Here is a 21,374-nt window from a genome sequence, read left to right as displayed (position 1 = left end):
GGAAAGCCATTTCCAAATAATGTTTGGTTCATGCAACTTGGTTTAATTTGGACCTCTTTTTTTTAAATAGGCTGTTCTGTCTATGCTGGATATGTAACAATCTTATGATGACAATGTCTTAGTTCTCCTGGTAGGAGAATTATATACTCGTGCTTAAGGCAAGGCTTCTTAACGGTTTTGGGGTGTGTGTGTGTGTGTGTGTGTGTGTGTGTGTGTGTGTGTGTGTGTGTGTGTGTGTGTGTGTGTGTGTGTGTATGTGTGTGTGTGTGTGTGTGTGTGATGGACCCTTCTGGTTAAGTTTATAGACCACTTCTTAGGATAATGTTTTTAAATAATAGCAATAAATGATAAATTACAATTAGAAATTAGTTACAGTAAAGAAATATTTTTTCCCATCCAAGTTCCTGGCACTACCCCCCCCCCCCAAATCTATCCATGGACTCCAGGGAAGAGGGAAGAGAATAAGCATTTATATAGTGCCTATTGTGTGCCAGGTACTATACTATACTCATTTGATCCTCACAACAACCCTGGGAGGTAGGTGCTACTATTGTCCCCATTTTACAGTTGAGGAAACTGAGGCAAATAGAGATTAAGTTTCTTGTCCAGGGTCACACAGCTAATAAAATGTCTGAGACAAGATTTGAACTCAGGTCTTCCTGAGTCTAGGTCCAGTGTAGTCAACATTCACTGCTCTGACCTTAACTCCAGGTTAAGAACCCTTGTTAAGAAGGAGAAATGTCACAGGATAATAGCTCTAGAGTTAAAAGGGACCTCAGAAGCTACCAAGTCTATCCCCATTTTACAGATGAAGAAACTGAGGTGGGAAGTTTAAGTGACAGTCTTTCCCATTCCTCTCTGTTTTGGAACTAACTGCTCAATCTAGCATCCATGCAACTTGGATGGCATTTCCTGGCCAGGCCAAAAAGACTTCTCAAAGCAGTCAAGGTGGGCCATAGGCATACGATGCCAAGCAAATAGTTAGGATAGGAATCAATAAATTAGTTGCTGGTGAATGATTAAAAGAGAAAGCAGGTTAGCAAAGTCGTTTCTGAATTGTACTCAGCAGAATTGCACTCAGCAGGACATGTCTGAATTTCCGCTGATTATGGATAATGACATTACTTGTGGGAGTTTGTTTGACTATGGATTTGGACTTCACCATGTATCTGGGCAATAACATCCCTGCCCATAGGAGACAAAGTTTGATTGGAGAGATATTCTGTTTCCCCTGGAATCCCATGATACCTTCATTCAAAAGCCTGTTTAACCTCAGATATCAATCAGATAAACTAAGTCTTTCAGATGAGGGAAACAGATAATGGAATATTCTGTATGCTTCAAACCAAGGACTGGAATTTCTCTAAAATCTAAAACTGCATTGTCGACAAAGCCCACATGATAAATATTTGATCTTGGATCCAAAATATATGGGGTATGTTTATGCTGCTAAGGATCACTTATACAGATGTTAAGGCCCCAAAGGCTACCAACATATTGCCTTAAGTTCCAGCTCCCAGAAACTCACTGGAGTTTCATGTCTCGGTTTCATATTTTGGTCAGTAGGTCTTTGGCAGGAGAAGCAGGCAATGTCCTCCCTAACCCCTAGCTTTCTAGAAACTCCATTTATATTTAGCCTAGGACTGCCCTCTACCCCCATCCAGCTATTTCCCAACTGAATTTATAATTGCAAACCATTCAGAGGATTATAGGGTCCCAACTCTGAGGGAGCAGAAGAGAAAACAGTTTCCTGTGGAAACTGACAGCTCTGCTTTCTTCGAACCAGACTGGGTCACAGGCATTTAACATTTTTTAAGTAGGAGAGTAGGGTGGACATGGAATAGGCATGGTAAAGGCATGCAACGTGGGCAGACTGGTGGCCCTGAGGGGGCAGGAGCCACACTTTTGGAAGTCTTAGGGAAACACAGAGCTGGATCAAATGTAGTAGAAAGGAAGGAAGGATTTGAGCTCAGGGCAGCTAGAATGAGTTTCCCTACTCACTGCCATGGACTGGGCCCTAAATACAGTTATTGTTTTTGTTTCATTTTATTTTGTTTTCTTCTAGCATGTAGAAGTCCTGGACGGTGAGCAGAAGTGGCTTTGATTGTATGTTTTCTTTCAATCACCTCTCCATCCTGTCTCATTCCCTGCTCCCTTAGTCAAGTATGCTAGAATATAGCCCAGGATATGATGTACTTTCCTCCTCCATCCATCCACTCCCCAAATTGCTGCAGTTTCCCATTCTTCCTCTCTTCCAGCTTAGCAAAACAGAGCCTTCATCACTGTACACAAGCTAGGCTTTTCTCCTCTCATATTCTGATGAGAAACATCATTGCAAAATTTACTGTCAGTGTTGAATACAAGGCTATACAGAGCATTAGTAAGGTCACTTTCTTTGCCTTCAGGAAAAAAAAGAACAACTTTTCCCTCAGCCTAGATAGATATGGATCTCATTTTGACCTCTAGGAAAGAGACCATAGAATTATTGGAGCTATAAAGGATCTTAGATAGCATTTCATCCAAACCTTTCATTTGACAGATGAAGAAACTAAAGTTAAAATGACTTGCCCAAGATCACATAGCTGGTTGGTGACAGAGCTGCTATTAGAACTCAGATGTCCTGACTTTCAATCCAGTGTTCTTTATTATCATATATAGCAAGCTCATTTGAGTTTCTCATGTCCCCAAAAGTTAACATTCCTCCTTCCATCTAAGCTTCATCCTGAGCTTCAAATTCAGTCTGTTTTCTCTGGTTCTGTCTTCAGGGGAGACAATCGGTGTCTTCTGAAATGTGCAGAAAGTTTTGGGGTTTTTTTTGTATCACTCAGCCTTTGTATCTTCTCATTTAATAAATGAAAGGAAAATGTCAACCGGAGATTTGGTCTTTGCTGTCCCAGCTTTCACCCTTCTACTGCCTTTCCTCATCAGAGATTCTTTTCTTATTGGGTAATTGGTAAGTGGAAATTACCTATTATCTGTCTTCACTGAGTGCAGAGCAAGAAGAAATTTAAGTTGTAGCAAAGGAGATTTAAATTAAGCACAGAAAACAAAGAACTTCCTGGTGGTAAGGAAAATGAGGTAGGTCCCAGAATTTCCTCTTCCTGGAAATCTTGCATAATAGGATTAGAAGATGGTCTATCCTTCCCAGAGATGGAGAGGGAGACCCAACAACCTCTGTCATTAGAGGATTTCGGAGTGCCTGACTTCTCCTGACAGAACTATTTAGGGTCTCTGGTCATGAGAGAAAGAGGTCAGTCCCTACTTTAGAGAACTTTGGAAATTTGCTGGAGAAGCACTTTTGTGATGATAGTAACAACAGTAGCCAGCATTTATATTTCACTTTAAGGTTTATAAAGCACTTTACAACTATGATCTCATTTTATCTGGGAGGCAGATACTGGTTTACAGATGAGGAAACAAGCAGATTAAGTGTCTTGCCTAGCAAATGTCTATGGAGGTGCCATTTGAGTTCTGGAAAATAACAGGCTGCTTGGTGCTCTTAGTTTCCATGGCTCTGGAGGCATAACAGAAACATACCCTAGAGCTGGGTTTCTTAATCTAGGGTCCACCATCTTGTTTCTTTTTTGAAAAAATATTTGTTCTGTGCATTTAGAAACATAATTCTAAAAGGGAGTCTATAGGCTTCATTAGATCAAAGTGCCAAAGGGGTCCATGATACATGCAAAAATAAGTCAAGAGCCCCTGCTCTAGAGTCTAGAGGCCATACCAAAGAGTTTGTGGAAGTAGGTAGGAGAAGAAATCAGCCTTTCAACACTTTGGCCAATCTGTTTTTTGTAGACATATGATCACACCTGTGATGTAAGAAAATCACTTTGGTAGGAAAGTGGAAGAAGGATTGGAGTGGGAATAGTTTTGAATAAAGGAGGCCAATTTGAAAGCCATTCCAATTTAATCTAGTGAGAAGTGATGAGGACCTGAAATAAGGCAGTGGCTGGGTGAGTAGGAAGAAGGGTCATATTCAAGAAATGTTGTAGAGGATTCAGCAACTTGGGTATATGGAGTGAGGGAGAATGAAAGGTAGAGGACAATTCTGAGATTACAAACCTAAGGGATGAGAAGAATGGTGGTGCTTTTAGCAGAAACAGGAAAGTTTGAAAAAGAAGTGGATCTTGGGGAAAAGATCATGAATGCTGAAGGATAATGGCATGAGGTTTTTGAGATGAAGGGAAAGGAAGAAATGGGAAATCATGATGGTGAAAGTTCTCCATTTTTACAGTAAGGTAGGAGTGGGGCTTCTCAGTTGAGAGGGCAAAAGGAGAAGGAGATATGGGAAGCTTGAGGAGAAAAGAGAAGATTTGGAATGGCTCCTGTGAGACATGGTCAAGATGAGGAAGGAATGCCTTGCTGCACAGAGAGTCCAGTTGAAACTGATAAACATGAATTTATGATAGACCCTGTCATTGTGGTTGTGTGACTTTCTCCAGCTCTGATTGTGAGTAGGAGTGGAGGAAGATGGCAAGAGTAATCTAGTATTGGGGTTTGGCAAGTGATGAGCAGAATAGGACAAAGGAATGAGGAATCTGAGAGTGGGTATCAGTGTGGTTAACTATAAGGAGATAGGAAAGGGAAGAAAGAGGAGTCAGCAGAGAGACTGAAGGCTGAGAAGAGGTTGAAGAACAGATTTAGGAGAGGTGAGGCATAGGGAGAGATAAAAAGATAAGTTATGGTCAGCTATGTCAGAATTTTTTGTTAAGACTGGTGACATCCAAGGTGTGGTCAACTCTGTATAAGGTAGGCTGAAGTAAGAAGACAGAAGAATTGGGAAATTAGGGAGCTTGGGAGAGCATCAGCATGAATGTTAACGTTTCGTGGTAAAGACAAGGGTTGGGAGAAAAGGAAGTGTGTAGCCTAGGTGCTGAGCATCTTGGAAAACAGAAAATGGTTTGGAGGTTGGTACACAACAAGTCACCTTGAACTATATAGGATAAAAAGTTTTAATAGAATGAAATTCAAAGTAGGACAGATGACTGAATGACAGCAGAGAAGAAAGGGCCTGGAAGTGACAGTGGGGAGCAAAGTTTATTCCAGACTCCCCCTTGAGTGCCACTGTGTGTGTTGGGGATGGGGGGGGAAGCATGAGTGAAGGCATAGAAGCCATGTGGTAGAGAGGATGACCATGGATACAGTGTCCTCTGGTGGAAGCCAAGTCTCAATGAGAGCAAGTAGATGGAAGGAATTTGAGAAGAAAAAATTCAGAATTAAAGGAATTTTGTTCACTCTGGTATGAGAATGCCAGAGAATGCAGTGGAATGATGTGTAAAATTGAGGAAAAAAAAGAGATGAGAGACCAAGCAGTGGAGCTCAAGCCTAGTTTGCTCATAGGAAGCTCTTGATTCAATAATACAGGGATAGGAAAAGTAACAGGTGGTGGGAGTCAGCTACCCATAGTGGATGGCAGATGAATTATAATGCTCACAATCTCAAAGGAATGTTATTGCTGGACAATGGCCATGGATTTTAGGGACTGGCTTAGGGCAGGGTGTGACAGCTGATTCAGTCCCGGCTGGGTAGGGTCAAGGCTCCTGGTGTTGTAACAAAGGAATTGAGATTGGGCCATGTGTCCAGAATACCAACGTGTAAGGGAAATCTTTCTGAGCCTCAACCTCTCAAACCCTCAGTTTCCTTATTTGTACAATGAGGGTGTTGAACTAAATGATTTCTGAACTCTTTCTGTTCTAAATCTTATTCTTTGAACTACTAAGAACTAGGGCAGTCACTGCCACCCCCAGCACCTGGATTGCGGAAAAAATGAAGTTACCTGAACAGCCTGGTTTGCATGTGGACAAACTAAGATACACACACAACTTGTCAAAAACAACCTTACTGATAAGAAAAGAAAATAAAGGAAAAATGAAAACTATGAAAATGGATGAGATTGAGTTAAGATAAATATAGTCTAGTTGGGATGTAAGCATATAGATTTAGAATTAGATTCTAAATTTAGAGCTGGTCAGCATTTTGAACCAAGGATAATACTGATAGGCCCCATCTCACTGAACTGTCATGGTGAAAGTTATTTGCACATCCTTAAAGAAGTATGAGAAGCAAGGTGGTGAGCCAGTTTGGAAGCCAAGGGGACCTGGGTCTGAGTCTCATTTATGACACATACTGGCTGTATGATTCTGAGCAAGTCCAGGAAACTCTCAAAGACTCTAAGTTGCAAAGAAGAGGACAATCTGCATTGGTAGAGGGAGTTTCCTTACCTGGGAGTTCCCTGTACCAAGGATATCACAGGTCTAGTTCTTATGCAATTTAGTGCTTGCCCTCCATTTTCAAAAGATTATAGATTTAAAGCTGAAAGGAACCTCAGAGGACACCAAGTCCAAGCCCCTCTTTTACTGATGGGGAAACTGAGTTCCAGAGAGATTTACGTGACTTTTCTTTTAATGAATCAATTTATTTTTAGTCTACAACATTCAGTTCTACAAGCTTTTGAGTGTTAAATTTTCTTCCCCTCTTTTCCCTCTTGACTCCCCAAGATGGCATGAATCTGATATAGGCTCTACATATACATTCATATCAAACATATTTTCACTTAAGTGATTTTTCTAAGGTCACATACCTTAAAGTATGACACGTTAAGTGTCAAAGATGAGATGCGGATCCAGATTTTCTGACTCCAAAACCAGTGATTTTTCTACTTTATAACAGCTTCATTCACTTTACAGATGAGGAAACTGAGACCCAGAGAGGTTAAGTAAGTTGTCCATGGCCATAGAGGGGCAGAGCATGAATTCAAATTCATGTCCTCTGACTTAACATCCAGCAATTTTTCCCTCCAGTCCTGCTTCCTTTTCCTTGTTTTTCTCTACATTATCAACAATAGATGCTGTATAAACCAGTCATATAGGCTTTCTTCAACCCAGAGTCACTTTTGAAAGAGACCATGGATAGGTTTCTTCCACAACTTTTTTTCCCTAATCTTCTTTAATCTCTTTAAACATGGGCCTCCATGTTCTTTTTGGCTCTAAGGTGTGCTGTAATCAATGGAAATAATAACTCATTTTTATTTATTGCCTTCACAACAATTCCGTGAGGTAGGTATACCTGCTTGACAGATGAAGAAATAGGTTTGGAGATGTCAAGGGATTTGTTCAGGATTATACACCTAATGAATACTGGAGCCAGGTCTTGAACTTATGTCCCATTGCTACAGTGATATTTGCCCCATTCCATTAGGCTGCTAGTGTGAGTCAACACAGAAGAGCAAGAAGACAGAATACTTGAATTCCAGGTCTGGTTGGGAAAGTTCACTTCTCTGTTTCTATGTCTGTAAAATGAGAATAACAGTATGTATATATTAATAATTATTATTATAGCTAGCATTTATATGGAGCTTTAAAGTTTTGCAATGCAGTTTACATGTATCATTTCATTTAATCCTCACAATAACACTATGAGGTAGGTTCTTCAGTTATCCCCATGTTATACCTGAAGAAACTGAGGTGTAGACATTTGTTAAGTACTTTGCCCAGGGTCACACAGCTAGTAAGAATCTGAAGTAAGACGACAGTGATTCTTTCCCAGTGTTTGTACAGATCTCCAGTGAAGGGAGCTTGAGTTTTCACTGGCAATTCTTAGTGGGTGACAAGATCTGCCATTTCTATGTTTTTCTAAGCTCATTTGCCTCATCATTTCTTATAGCACAGTTGTATTCCATCGTAATCATATACCGCTTGTTCAGCCATTTCCCAACTGATGTCTTGGCAGGAGGAGCATGAAACGGAAGGCTCTGTTCACTTGTCCCTTCAATGGTGACTGCCGCATCACCAAGGACAATCGACGTCACTGCCAAGCCTGCCGACTGAAGCGCTGTGTGGACATCGGCATGATGAAAGAATGTGAGTTCCTTGAGGAGAGATAGGGTGGAAAATAACAGAAGGCTAAGCTGAGGATGGAGAGCTATGAAATCAGAGCCCGCAGGAAGAAGCTTAGAAAACAATTTGAACTCTTGGTCTCATTCCAGCCATTTCTGATGTGGGATGTGGTATACCTAATTTGAGCTCTGGGATAAGAAGGGGAAGAATCAGGTTGCTGCTGTCCATGGTGTGCCTCATTTGGAGGGCTCAGTCTGACTACATCTCTATGTCCAAGTTTCCACCTGGGAATTGGTCATTACAAGTCTGTACATTTCCTAGATCCTATGTGCAAGGGACTGAGTTCTAGGAACCTAACTGCCCTCTGGGTCTAGGTCTTGGGATAAAAGGCTACAAAGAATTAAAAGAAAGTCAGTAGGGAAGCCTCACCCTCTGGGCTTGGAAGGCCTGAAAAATCCCTGAGAAGTCACCTTTGGGTCTAGCTGATCCTGCCCTTTCCAATGACTCATACTTTCTGAACTCAGCTGAGTGCCTGAGGGCTGACTCCTTGAAGAAACTATGGAAGGAGAGACAGTAGAGAATTTCAGGAGCAAAGCTAAGGGAAATCTTGGAGGGTAGCCTAAACTTAGGAAAGGATATAACCCCATCAAGGGACTACTTAGAGCTGTCCTGGGGGTGCAGGTGAGGACCAAGATGAAAGATGTGGAGAGATGATGGAATCTGGTTCAGAGTTAAAAATAACCCCCTGGACTTTGCCTTTGAGCTGTAAGCTTAGTTATTTTTTAACCAAACCAGGAAATTAAATTGAACATAGTCCTCCAAGGCACCCCATTTCTGCTTCCCCAGCTTAGGGAATGGTGAGTGGTTCTGCCCCAGCTTTCTTTATTTACTACCCTGGAATTATTGCTGCCTCTTCTGACTGTGCTACCTCCTCCTTCGAAGGGGGAAGGGGCCTCTATGGCCAGAGTCTCTGAGATATAGCCATGGAGGGTTCCCTGTAGAGATTTGGACTGCAGTAGAGATTTAGACAATTGAGACAGGAAGTTATCCCAAGATCAATCACATGATAAAACTTGGGCTTTGGGAATTTCCTTCAGTGAGGGAAAAAAGAAATCCCTCTTATTGTGGGAGTAAAGAGAAAAACTGAAGTCTTCATCTGTGATACCAGTCTCAGGGTATATAAACCATGGATTCTTATTCCTCGCCCCTAGTTCCTGGTCTCTAGCTGAAACTTTAAATTCTTTAAAGATGTTTCTAGGCAGTGGTTCATTTTCACTTTCATGGAAAACACATCAGGTCTGGACCCGCTGATTTTCAGGCCAGCACCCTGCCTCACCCAGGATAAGGGCTTGTCCTGAGGAAGCTGGGGGCAGGAAGGTATGGGTGGCCTTATGGACTTTTCCATTCATTAATTGGAATATTTATGTATTTATTAGAACATTTATCTATCTATCTATTTATTTTTTTATTTTTATTTTTTTAATTTCTCAAAGTCTCAGCTTTCTTATCTTTATTTTTTTTAATTTAACTTTTAACATTTATTTTCACAAAATTTTGGGTTACAAATTTTCTCCCCTTTTGTCCCCTCCCCTCCCAAACACCAAGCATTCTAATTGCCCCTGTGACCAATCTGCTCTCTCTTCTAACATCCCTCTCTGCCCTTGTCTCTGTCTTCTCTTTTGTCCTGTAGGGGCAGATAGCTTTCTTTACCCCTTAACCTATATTTCTTATTTCCTAGTGGCAAGAACATCACTCGACAGTTGATCCTAACACTTTGAGTTCCAACTTCTTTACCTCCCTCCCTCTCCACCCCTTCCCTTTGGAAGGCAAGCAATTCAATATAGGCCAAATCTGTGTAGTTTTGCAAATGACTTCCATAATAGTTGTGTTGTATAGGACTAACTATATTTCCCTCCATCCTATCCTGTCCCCCATTACTTCTATTCTCTTTTGATCCTATCCCTCCCCATGAGTGTCGACCTCGAATTGCATTCTCCTCCCCATGCCCTCCCTTCTGTCATCCCCCCCACCCTGCTTGTCCCCTTGTCCCCCACTTTCCTGTATTGTAAGATAGGTTTTCCTACCAAAATGAGTGTGCATTTTATTCTTTCCTTTAGTGGAATGTGATGAGAGTAGACTTCATGTTTTTCTCTCACCTCCCCTCTTTATCCCTCCACTAATGAGTCTTTTGCTTGCCTCTTTTATGAGAGATAATTTGCCCCATTCAATTTCTCCCTTTCTCCTCCCAATATATTTCTCTCTCACTGCTTGATTTCATTTTTTTTTAAGATATGATCCCATCCTCTTCAAGTCACTCTGTGCACTCTGCCTCTATGTATGTGTGCATGTGTGCATGTGTGTGTGTGTGTGTACTCCCACCCAGTACCCAGATACTGAAATGTTTCATGAGTTACAAATATTGTCTTTCCATGTAGGAATGTAAACAGTTCAACTTTAGTAAGTCCCTTATGACTTCTCTTTGCTGTTCACCTTTTCATGCTTCTCTTCATTCTTGTGTTTGAAAGTGAAATTTTCTTTTCAGCTCTGGTCTTTTCATCAAGAATGCTTGAAAATCCTCTATTTCATTGAAAGACCATTTTTTCCCCTGAAGTATTATACTCAGTTTTGCTGGGTAGGTGATTCTTGGTTTTAGTCCTAGTTCCTTTGACTTCTGAAATATCCTATTCCATGCCCTTCGATCCCTTAATGTAGAGGCTGCTAGATCTTGTGTTATCCTGATTGTATTTCCACAATACTTGAATTGTTTCTTTCTAGCTGCTTGCAATATTTTCTCCTTGACCTGGGAACTCTGGAATTTGGCCACAATGTTCCTAGGAGTTTCTCTTTTTTGATGTCTTTCAGGTGGTGTTCTGTGGATTCCTTGAATATTTATTTTGCCCTCTGGTTCTAGAATCTCAGGGCAGTTTTCCTTGATAATTTCATGGAAGATGATGTCTAGGCTCTTCTTTTGATCATGGCTTTCAGGTAGTCCCATAATTTTTAAATTGTCTCTCCTTGATCTATTTTCCAGGTCAGTTGTTTTTCCAATGAGATATTTCACATTATCTTCCATTTTTTCATTCTTTTGGTTTTGTTTTATGATTTCTTGGTTTCTCATAAAGTCATTAGCCTCCATTTGTTCCATTCTAATTTTTAAAGAACTGTTTTCTTCAGTGAGCTTTTGGACCTCCTTTTCCATTTGGCTAATTCTGCTTTTGAAAGCATTCTTCTCCTCATTGGCTTTTTGAGCCTCTTTTGCCAATTGAGTTAGGCTAGTTTTCAAGGTGTTAATTTCTTCAACATTTTTTTGGGTCTCCTTTAGCAGGGAGCTGATCTGCTTTTCATGCTTTTCTTTCATCTCTCTCATTTCTCTTCCCAGTTTTTCCTCCACCTCTCTAACTTGATTTTCAAAATTCTTTTTGAGCTCTTCCATGGCCTGAGCCCATTGGGTGGGCTGGGACACAGAAGCCTTGATTTCTGTGTCTTTGCCTGATGGTAAACATTGTTCTTCCTCATCAGAAAGGAAGGGAGGAAATGCCTGTTCTCCAAGAAAGTACCCTTCAATAGTCTTATTTCTTTTCCCTTTTCTGGGCATTTTCCCAGCCAGTGACTTGACCTCTGAATATTCTCCTCACACCCACCTCGCCTCCTGATCCTCCCAGCCAGCGTTTGGGGACTGAGATTCAAATGCTGCTTCCAGCCTTAGGGCTTTTGGCGGGGGCAGGGCTGCTATTCAGTGTGAGATTAAGTTCAGGTGGTCAGGTTCGGGGCCTCTCAGGCTCAGTTCCCTCAGGGGGTTTATGCACAGACCTTCCACAATGGATCCAGGCTCCTGCCCGCTTGGGGAGCCCCTGTCTGCAGCCGCCTCTCAGCTTCTACCTCCCGGGGGGGCCCGAATCATGGGGGCACCCCACTCCCCTCTCGACCCGCCAAAGAGACTCTCTCACCGACCCCCATCACCTGTGGACGGAGGGACCCGCGTGGCTGCTGGAGATCCCATCCCCGAAGCCCGCTCGGATCTTTTCCTCTCGGTGCCGCAGCCTCGGCAGGGCTGCACTCAGCTCCCAGTCCCAGCGCCCAGTCGGCAGTGTGAAGGACCCCCTGCGAGAGGTTTGCAGGTCCCTCCGGAACAGAAATCTCCCTCGCTCCAATATTCCGTGGCCTCTGGGTGCAGAATTCGCCGTGAGTTACTCCCCTGTAGCCGCTCTATGGGTTGTGGGTTCGGAGCTATGTGTATGTGCGTCTTTCTACTCCGCCATCTATCTATCTATTTATTAAGCAGCTAGTTATTGCATACAGGACACCGTATTAGGGAACATACTGGATATGAAGACCATATACTGAAGTAAGTTAGAGTATATAAAGAGCACTAACTCCAAAGATTTGAGTTCTTGGTATCAAAAGATCATAGGACTGGAGGGACCTCAGAGGCCACCTAGTTTTAACTCCCTTTTTTTACAGGACTTAGAAACTAAAGGTCCAGGAAAGTTAAGTGATTTATCCAAAAGTTACTCAGGTAATGCACATTAGAGGTGGGATTCAAACCCAGGTCCTCTGATTCCAGATCCCATTCTTTTTACACTGTACCATTTATCAACCATCTCCTGTGTTCCTAACTAGGTTTTACAACTTCCTTTCTTATCCTTGCTTCATTGTTTATTCCAGCAGAACCTTTTTTAGTTTCATAGGGGACCCAGGTTCCTGAGCTCTTAGCTTCCTGAACTCTGCTACACCCTCCTCCTCTCCCCCAGCATGTAGCAGCAGGACAAAATGTGCCAAAGATGGTACCTGGGCCCTCAGATAGCTATGGCAGGTCTAGAGCATTTGGGGATGGGGAAATGGGAGTCTGAATCACTATAAGGTGAGCCTAGGAGGAGAGGCCTATTGTGGGACCAGAGTCCCAGGTAAAACTGAACTGGATCAAGACCCTAGCCAATAGGAATCAGGAGACTAAGGTCCTACTCTTAATTCTGTCACTCATTGGTAGCATGACCTTGGGCAAGTAGTTAAACTCTTTGGACCACAATTTCCTCATCAATAAAATGAGAGATTTGAACTAAACAATCTGTAAGAGCCCATTTACCTTTAAAATTAGATGAGACTGTGTGATCTGTGACCCAACAACTAGAATTTAAGTGACCCTTCCAGCCCATAGTCTACTGTTAAGCTGAAACTCTCCTTAACATCCTAGGAAAGCACTTTGGAACCTTCAATTTCCCTGCAGAGGAACCTGAAGGAGGTTTATTCCTTAGTATTTTGGAGATAGACAAGAGAAGATGGTAGAGTACAGACTCTACCCCTCCTATACTCCTCAGACATGTGCTGAGGAATTCCACCTCAGCCTCTGTTTGTGGTTGTATCCATGTATCCAACTGTATCCATCCTGATTTTGTCTGTAATCTTGAAGACTGGGTTTATATCACACTAAAACCTAGATTTTTTCTGGCTAGAGAAGGGCCACAAACCAGGGAGACTCTACAGCCATTCCCAAAAAGAAGTGTACTGGGGATAGGGCAAATATGAATGTTGCCACCTCACCTGCTTTGGATGAAGCTTTCTTGGTCTCTATTTGGCAGGTGCCGTCAGCTAAGGTAACCCCTAGACACTTGTTCCAGGCATCAAAGTGCATTCATCCTCTTATCTCCAGGTACTTCTAGGTCTGTGTATCCAAGCTGAAGATTGTTTTCTTTTCCTGAGCAGTCCCTTTTCATTCATGTGCCCAGCCTGAGGTTATCACTTAACACAGCTGAGATATCCCTTATCTCACTACTAGCCTGCCCTGTCCTGTTGTATAACTTTTCATGTGTACGTGTCTTGTTCTCATTGTAAACTCCTTGTTATACTCCTTAGTATCGGCCATCATCATCTCTGTAGACAGCCCCAGTCTACAGTCCTCAGTCCTGCCTCTGAACCCTCATATCACTTATTACCTTTGTACATTGGGCAATTAGTCATCTATCGACTTGTGACATCTCTTAGACTTTTACCTTGAACTTCTATTTCACCTTCGCATCATTCTTTAACTTGTTGCACATTTGTGTTCTGTCTCTCTAATTAAGTTCCAGACTACTTGAAGGCAGAGAGACTTTTATAACACATCACTTATCCGGAGGTCACTCACTTATCTAGCAACCTCAGCTAGTTGTAACTTAGCCAAGAATTAGGAATTAAGAGAAAAGAAAAAAAAAGTCTGAGTAGTCAAAATAATGTCACCAAGTCCATGCTATAAGTCCTTACCTACTTTAGAAAGAAATGTTCCTCAGTTCCTTATTCAGGGTCTGATGACTCTTAGTTTGTAAATAGTTCTACCAAGGTTAGTTGCCTTGCCACTTTCCAGCAGAATAGATGTGGTCAATTCCAAAGGGTTAGGAGGCACCATAAGTTCTACCAGACAGAATGCTAGCAGGAGAACATGACAGTCTAACAATGGGGGAGACACTAGAAAGCTATTTTTCAAAACTGAAGAAAGAACAAGAAGTAAAGCAGCTCCTTAATGTAGGGACAAAAGGTCTACACATTTCAATCGCTCCTGAGGCCATCACTCTATTACAGTAATTACTTTTTATAATCTAAGTCTAGTCAATGACACAAGGTTACCATACAAGAAACTAGAATGTATCTTCTTTGTGACTTCTCTCTCCGCCCCCCTCTCCCCACCACACACACACCTTGCATGTGTTAGATAATAAATACTGATGCATTGCTGGATGAGACAAAGGCAAAAACACAGAAACATATTTAAGAGATAAATTATATAGAACAGACTTTAAGTGACATTGGGACTTAGAACAGTTTGAGCTGGAGCAGTGAAGGAGATGGGGCTGAGTCTGGGTAGATTGATAGGATTTTTTTTGCGGGGGTAGTTCACCTCAGCCTTGTATTCGATGCCTAATAGGTGCCAAGCACTGGGACTACAAAGGCAGTAATGAAATATTCCCTATTTCAGTGTCTCAAGTTCTAATCCCTAGACCTCAAGAAGCTTACTTTTATTAGGAGAGAGAATATGCACATATATAAATATGTATAAGGCACATAACAAAGCAGACACAAGGTAATCCTGGATAGGAAGGCACTAGTAACTGAAGGCACTAGGAAAAACTTCCTCCAGAAGGTGGGGCTTAAGCTGAATCTTCAAGGAAACCAAGATGAGGTTGGAGAGCATTCCAGATGTGGGAGACAGACTGTGCAAGAGTTTAAGATAGCATATCTGCCTTTAAGGAGCTTATATTCTAGTTGAGATGCATACATAAAAGATAAATATTTCTCTATATAATAAATGCTTCTTTATTAGCAGCAGTACTAATTATTATGTAGCTCTTTATAAAACATAGTACTTCATATTTTACATAGCACTTTATATCTATAAAATATGGTGCTTTATCATTATTAATAGTACTAATAGCACATAGAATTTCTGTAGCATCTCAAAGAGTTCTTGACACTATACTGTATGCTCTACTGTATAAGAATAATGACCCTCATTTATATTTTTAAACACTAGGTGCGATTGTTAGTCATTACTTAACAAGAATGATCAGACTCTGGGCAAATACTCCTTTCATCTGGTGGCTGTGACACACACTCTGTCCTACTGAGGAGGAATGCTTGGATAGCACCAAGTTCTCTGTGGTTCTCAGAAAGTGTGGGTAACTTTCTAAACCCCAACTCTGACTCTGCATGGCCACAGATTCTCATCAGTTTAGGAAATATATTTGTTTTTCAAATGAGGGTAGCTCTTAACCTCTTACTGGTAAAAACAACAACCACAAAAAACCAATTTAACTTTCTCCTTATGTATTTGACAAAGTTACTGTAATACACTATCACCCTGACCTCTACTATGCAAAGACCAGCTGGGATACATTTGATCCCAGGGGGTTTCTAGTATCCTTAAAGGGACTGAGAGTCTAAGCTCTCTACAAATGGCTCCAGCCCCCACCGATAGTTTTCCCTCAATGAAGGTGTCCCCTTGTTCCCCAGTATCATTAAAAATTAAGAGGTTAGAATTTACACAGAAATACTTATTTCAAAAGATATATGTACAAATTTACAAACATACTCCTACAACATTGGGGAGGGGCAGAATCCTCTCCCTCCCTCCCCATGTCCTCAGTATCTGGGGAAGGGGAAGGTGTAAAAGTTCATAGTTTAGCCCTATCCTTATAGAGCACAATCCCAATTCCAGGTTCAATCTCCTTCAGGCTTGAGTGAATGTCTCCTCTGACTTCTCAGACCCTGCCTGCAGTCCTGGTTCTAAGGTCACCATCTCTTGTATCCCCCAGTACCATGGTGATCATCTCCAGCACCTGAAACTGAGAAGGATAAACAGCATAGTCTAGAAATCAGTACTCCCCATGTCCATTTCTCAGAGCTGCGGTAAAAGAGAAGGAACAGGGGAAGGAAAATCTTTCCCCTCTCACTGGTTCAGTTCATGGTGCCCATGCTGAGGGTGAACTGTGATCTTCACTCTTTGGTCAAAGTAGGTAAGAGCTACCAAAAAGAACACAGCAGAAAAGAGAGAGTGCAACCAAATAAGAGAGATTGGCTCAGCTTCCCCAGTTTTAAAGATGAGGATGGCCAATCAAAGGACTGATCCCACATGGTAGAGGATGTAGACCTCTATGTTAAGCGATCTGGACATGCTTCAAGGGCCTCTCAAAGGGACCTTTATCTTAGGTGAACGAGACATGTCCAAACCAGCCCAGATTACACTATATTTAACTAAGCTCTAGTCATATGACCTTGACATAACAAAATTAAGGCTCCACCCCCCACCCCCATCAAAGCAACCAGAACATGCTCAGCTTTTTACAATGTTTTACTCTTTGCATAAAATCAGTTACAATACATTAGAAATGACAGATCTCATGCCCACAACTTTTCCTAAATTCAGGCCACCACCTACCCCATCCCACCCCCAGCCCTTTGGCAGGGCGTTTAAAGGTCCGTTCTAAACCCATGAGTCCTAGGAAAGGCACAGTTCAGTTTGTTGAATCTGCCTATAGCCAGTTCTCCTGCAAGTAGCCAGTATATATCAGGAAATATAGGAAGCTTAAAAATAGCTTCCATTGAATGTCTGACTAATACATCCAGTAGATCCAGTCACTAAATAATGACTTCAGGAACTTTGGATCTAGAGACCTCCTTGCAGTATGGAACTGAACATGGACTCAGATTATCAGAGAATTATAGAATTGAGAGAGAGGACAGCAGCCATCTAGTTCCACCTATACCTGAAAGGAATCCCTTCCATAAAGTATACAAGTGGGTACGTCATCTGACCTCCACAGAGGGAAAGCCGGCCAACTCCCAAGGAAGTCTGGCCAACTTGTGGACAGCTTTCATTCTTAGGAAGTTTTCCCTGACATCAAGCGTAAATTTGCTTCTTTATGACTTTGTAGCATCCATCCCTTGTTTCTGGTTCTGTGCTCTCTGGGCAAACAGAACAACCTGATCCCTCTTCCATATTACCTGTAGAATTTAAATAGGCAAAGAATAAAGGGAATTTATTTTGGATGGGTTGAGGAAAAGGATAGAACCTGGGTAAAGTAGAGAGGGGTGATGTATGTTGGTGTAAGTTTGGATAAGTAGTGTAGGACTCCTGGAGGTTTTCAGAGTCAGATGGGAAGTGACTTAATATCTATAAATAATGTATGTAATACTAAATAATATTATAAATATAAATTAATAATACATATAATAAATAAAACTAGGAGCACATGACCAGCATGATAGTTGTTTTCAGAAATCCCTAGTAACCCAAAACCTTGGAAAAAGGAATTATGTGCCAAATGTAGGATAACTTAGCTGAATATACAAGATAAAACAGAACACCCCAAGTGGTAAAAAAAACCTCATGAAATAACATCTGAGAACTAAAATAGCTCCCATTCACTGTCTCAACTTCCTTTATTCTCACTCCCCCCAATCATATAAACAAACTCACAAGCTTAGGATTTAGAGTCTGACTGTAGAAGATCTCTATGCCCATGGCAGTGACTCAGCCTGCAGCCTACTTCACCTATCAAGAGGCAGTAAACAATGACTCTGCCCAGTTAAGCAAAGGAAAGGAAGTATAATTGGAGAGAAGGGGCAGAAGATGGAGACAAGAATTATCTTATTTCATCCTCACAACAACCCAAGGAAGTGGGTGCTATTGTTACCATCCCCATTTTATAGATAAGGAAACTGAAGCAGACAGTGGTTAAGTGATCTGCCCATGGTCACATAGTTAATAAGCAATGAGACCAGATTTGAACTCTGATCTTCCTGACTATAGGTCCAGTGCTCTATCCACCGTGGAAAGGGCGGTGGATATTGAGTTACAGCCAGTCTTCTCTACCCAAGTTTACTTTAGGCAAGAACCTAGTCTAAGAGGACCTTACATCTCCTAACATAAGGATGCTGAGAACAGAAAGCACACCAAGACTTGGGATCTATGTAGCAGTGGATGGCAGAGAAGTCAAAGAATGAGGAAGGAGTTTAGAAGCAACTGACAAGGAATAAAAGAGAAACACCCAACCACCCAAGTTCAGGAAAGAAATTCTGAATAAAAACCTAACTTATAAATAAATAGTCCAATAGGATCATAAAGACAGAAGGAAGAATGAATAAACTTCAAAGAGCAGCCAGAGCACAATGAAGTCATATTCTGAAAGAAATGAGTCAAAAAAAATTCTACAGATTCCACAAAGTTCAAATAATGGGGGGTGAGGGGTAGGTCCAAAATGGTTCAAAAGAGAAATAAAATGATTAGAAGAAAGAAATTAGGTCAGAAATAAGAGATAAATGTGAAGAATTTTAAAAAAACACAGAGTAGGAAACAATGAATATACAGTAGAAAATCTCTCCAAAGAAGTAGAGGCTCAGAAAGAAGGAATAACAAATTTGAAACAAAAAAAATACTGAAGTGGAAGAAAATTTGGCAGAGAAAAAGCAAAAGGGAACATAATTGAAAGCATACACAAATCCTACATTAAGTCAAAGTAACTGACCTTGAAAATAGGCTGTATAGAGACATCTTAAAAACATCCTTATTCTCCCAAAGGAACATGACAAATTCAAAGAAATTATAGGAAAAATACAGAAATATTGTCCAGAATTATGGAATGTAGACATGAAAGCTTTAATCACTCAAATACACATATCATCACCAGAAAAATAAAAGAAATACGTATTTCAAATTCCAAAACATCTAGAGCTAACATTTTCAAAATGTCAGTAACAGATTTTGCAGCCAGGAAAAAACCTTTTGTTCATGTAAAAAGAAAAAGTAATTCAACCCAGAATTATCCCATAATCATGAGACATCAAAGGAAAGAATACAGTTATCTTCCAAAAGCAAAGGCTCTCAAGTTCAATAACATATTCTGAAAAACCCACCATGTTGGGTCAATGAAAAAAGATGATCTTTAAACAAATGAGGTATTTGAGATCTTCTTAGGAAAAACAAAGAAAAAAACAAAAAGATGAGCAGCTTATTTGACTTGCAATCACCCCTAAACAACAGAAATAAGAAAGGATTACTGAAATGGTAAATTAGGGGTTTATATACATGGTATCCTGAGATTTCAGCAAGGCATATTGGTAAAATCCCATATGATATCCTTGTATGTGAGAAGGAAAAAAATGTATTCTGATTGATAGTGTGGTTAGGTTGATCCAAACTGGTTGAACAAGTGAAAAAGGTATTAACGGTTTGATAACCACTTTAAGCGTAGCAGGATTCTATCTTTGGCACAATTCCATCACTATTTTTAGCAGTAGGTTCATAGGACTGAAGATATGTAGTGGGAATGGATCTCAGGAGTCAATTAGCCCCTCATTTTATAGATAAGGAAATTGACATGTAGGAATTGAAAGAGGTGGTATTTAAACTCCACGTCCTATGACCTGGGGAGGTGAGGGACCTGTATAACATTGTATCCTAATCTCTGAGAATTCATAAATGCAGCTGTAAAAAAACACAAAATTTTTTCAATTTTTTTTTTTTGATTTTTCAGATCTTTTCAGATATCTAATATTGGGTGACACAACTGAGATCTACAATTATCCTAGTAAGTTAGAATAATAGTATAAACATGATGACAAAATTTAACAGTAATGTAGCAAGGTTTAGGAATGAAGTCACCCAATGTGTAGCCAAGGCTAAGTAGTCACCCCTCTCTTTAGCTACTATTAGCCTATTTTAAAAAATTAATTTACATCACAAGATCTATGGAAACCAAGGTATATATTACAATATTTCTTCATAAATTAAAAGAAGAACCAACTCTCATTAATTATCTCTGAACTTCCATCCTAGTTTATAAGATAAAGTATAAGCTTTCTTTCTTGTTTCTCAAAACCCTTTATCTTATAGGCTTAAATAGGCACTAGCATTTCCTCTCTATTTTTAACACTGTAAAAAAAATTACAAAAATATATTTAAATATTTCAGCAATATTTTGCAGTACGAAGAGTCACATCTAACCATCAAGTACAAATTTATTGTTAACTCTGGAAATATAGTCCTACCATTCAGTTTTCTCAACACGTTAATAGTCTTTAAAATGACCATGTCCCTAAGATTCCATTCCTTCTTAAAGATATTGTAATACCATCCATAAGTCATTGTGGGTGAGGCTATTGAAGCTTTTGTTAGTTATAAATATAAGATCCTACACTTGGATTAAAAACATCAATGGTATTAAGTACAAAATGGGTAAGATATAGCTAGAAAACAATTCATGTGATAAAAACCTTTGATGAAACCTATAAGCTCAGTAGGACTCAACAGTGTGATATAGTACCTAAAAATAATGTAATAGCTGCCATTTATGTAGCCCTTAAAGATTCAAAGAACTTTATACATTGCAACCCTCTCGCACATAGCCTAGATGATCACTCCTTTCTCTACTAGCTCATTTTCCTTGTTTCATTCTCTCATCCTGTGTTCTAAAGTAATAAAGGGGTGTATTCTGATATTTCTACATTAAATGCTGAAATTACAACATCTCTAGCACTGATTAATCAGTTAGCCTTAAGTCCTTATCCCAGTTGACTAAATAAATAAATGTAAATTATTATTGTTTATTTAATAAACTGGAGGGACCTCTTTTCTGATAAGCATAAGCAAATGCTTTGTATAAATAAGCCCCTTAATTTCCTGGGCTTAAATAACTGTAAAGGTTACTGGTTGTACAACTTATTAACAGTGTTATAAACAATAAAACAAAGACAAAAATTATTTTCAGTGTATCGCTGTGTAAAACATAGTCCTCCCCATTCAGCTTTCTTAAGACAGCAGCTAAAGTCTTTCAAGAATTCTTGGCAGTTGTTTTTTTTTTTTTTTAAGATGAGTTAAAATATTTCTTTTAGGGAAAAAGTTCTCTATTCTCTTCATCTTCTTCCCATTTGTACCTTACTCTCAACATAGGTAACAATCTCTCCAGAATGCCAATGAAACTGCTAGTCTCTAAAGATTATATTGCCTCTTAAAGATATAGTGATGACATCTATGATACATGTTAAAGAAGAGGCTGAATCTTTTCATGG

The 21,374-nt window shown here is 40.3% G+C and overlaps 1 protein-coding gene across 1 annotated transcript in view; it reads left to right on the top strand.

Moving 5' to 3' along the window:
• Positions 1–21,374, top strand: part of VDR (vitamin D receptor) — a 91,229-nt gene that overhangs the window by 49,810 nt on the left and 20,045 nt on the right. Inside the window, exon 5 of the mRNA XM_072654502.1 lies at positions 7,732–7,862. Within this exon, the coding sequence (XP_072510603.1) occupies positions 7,732–7,862 (131 nt within the window). The remainder of the gene's footprint in view (positions 1–7,731; positions 7,863–21,374) is intronic.

The sequence above is a fragment of the Notamacropus eugenii genome, chromosome 3 (genome assembly GCF_028372415.1).
Source record: "Notamacropus eugenii isolate mMacEug1 chromosome 3, mMacEug1.pri_v2, whole genome shotgun sequence".
NCBI lineage: Eukaryota > Metazoa > Chordata > Mammalia > Diprotodontia > Macropodidae > Notamacropus > Notamacropus eugenii.
Note: the sequence above shows the minus strand (reverse complement) of the source record. Positions and strands in the feature narration are given on the sequence as shown.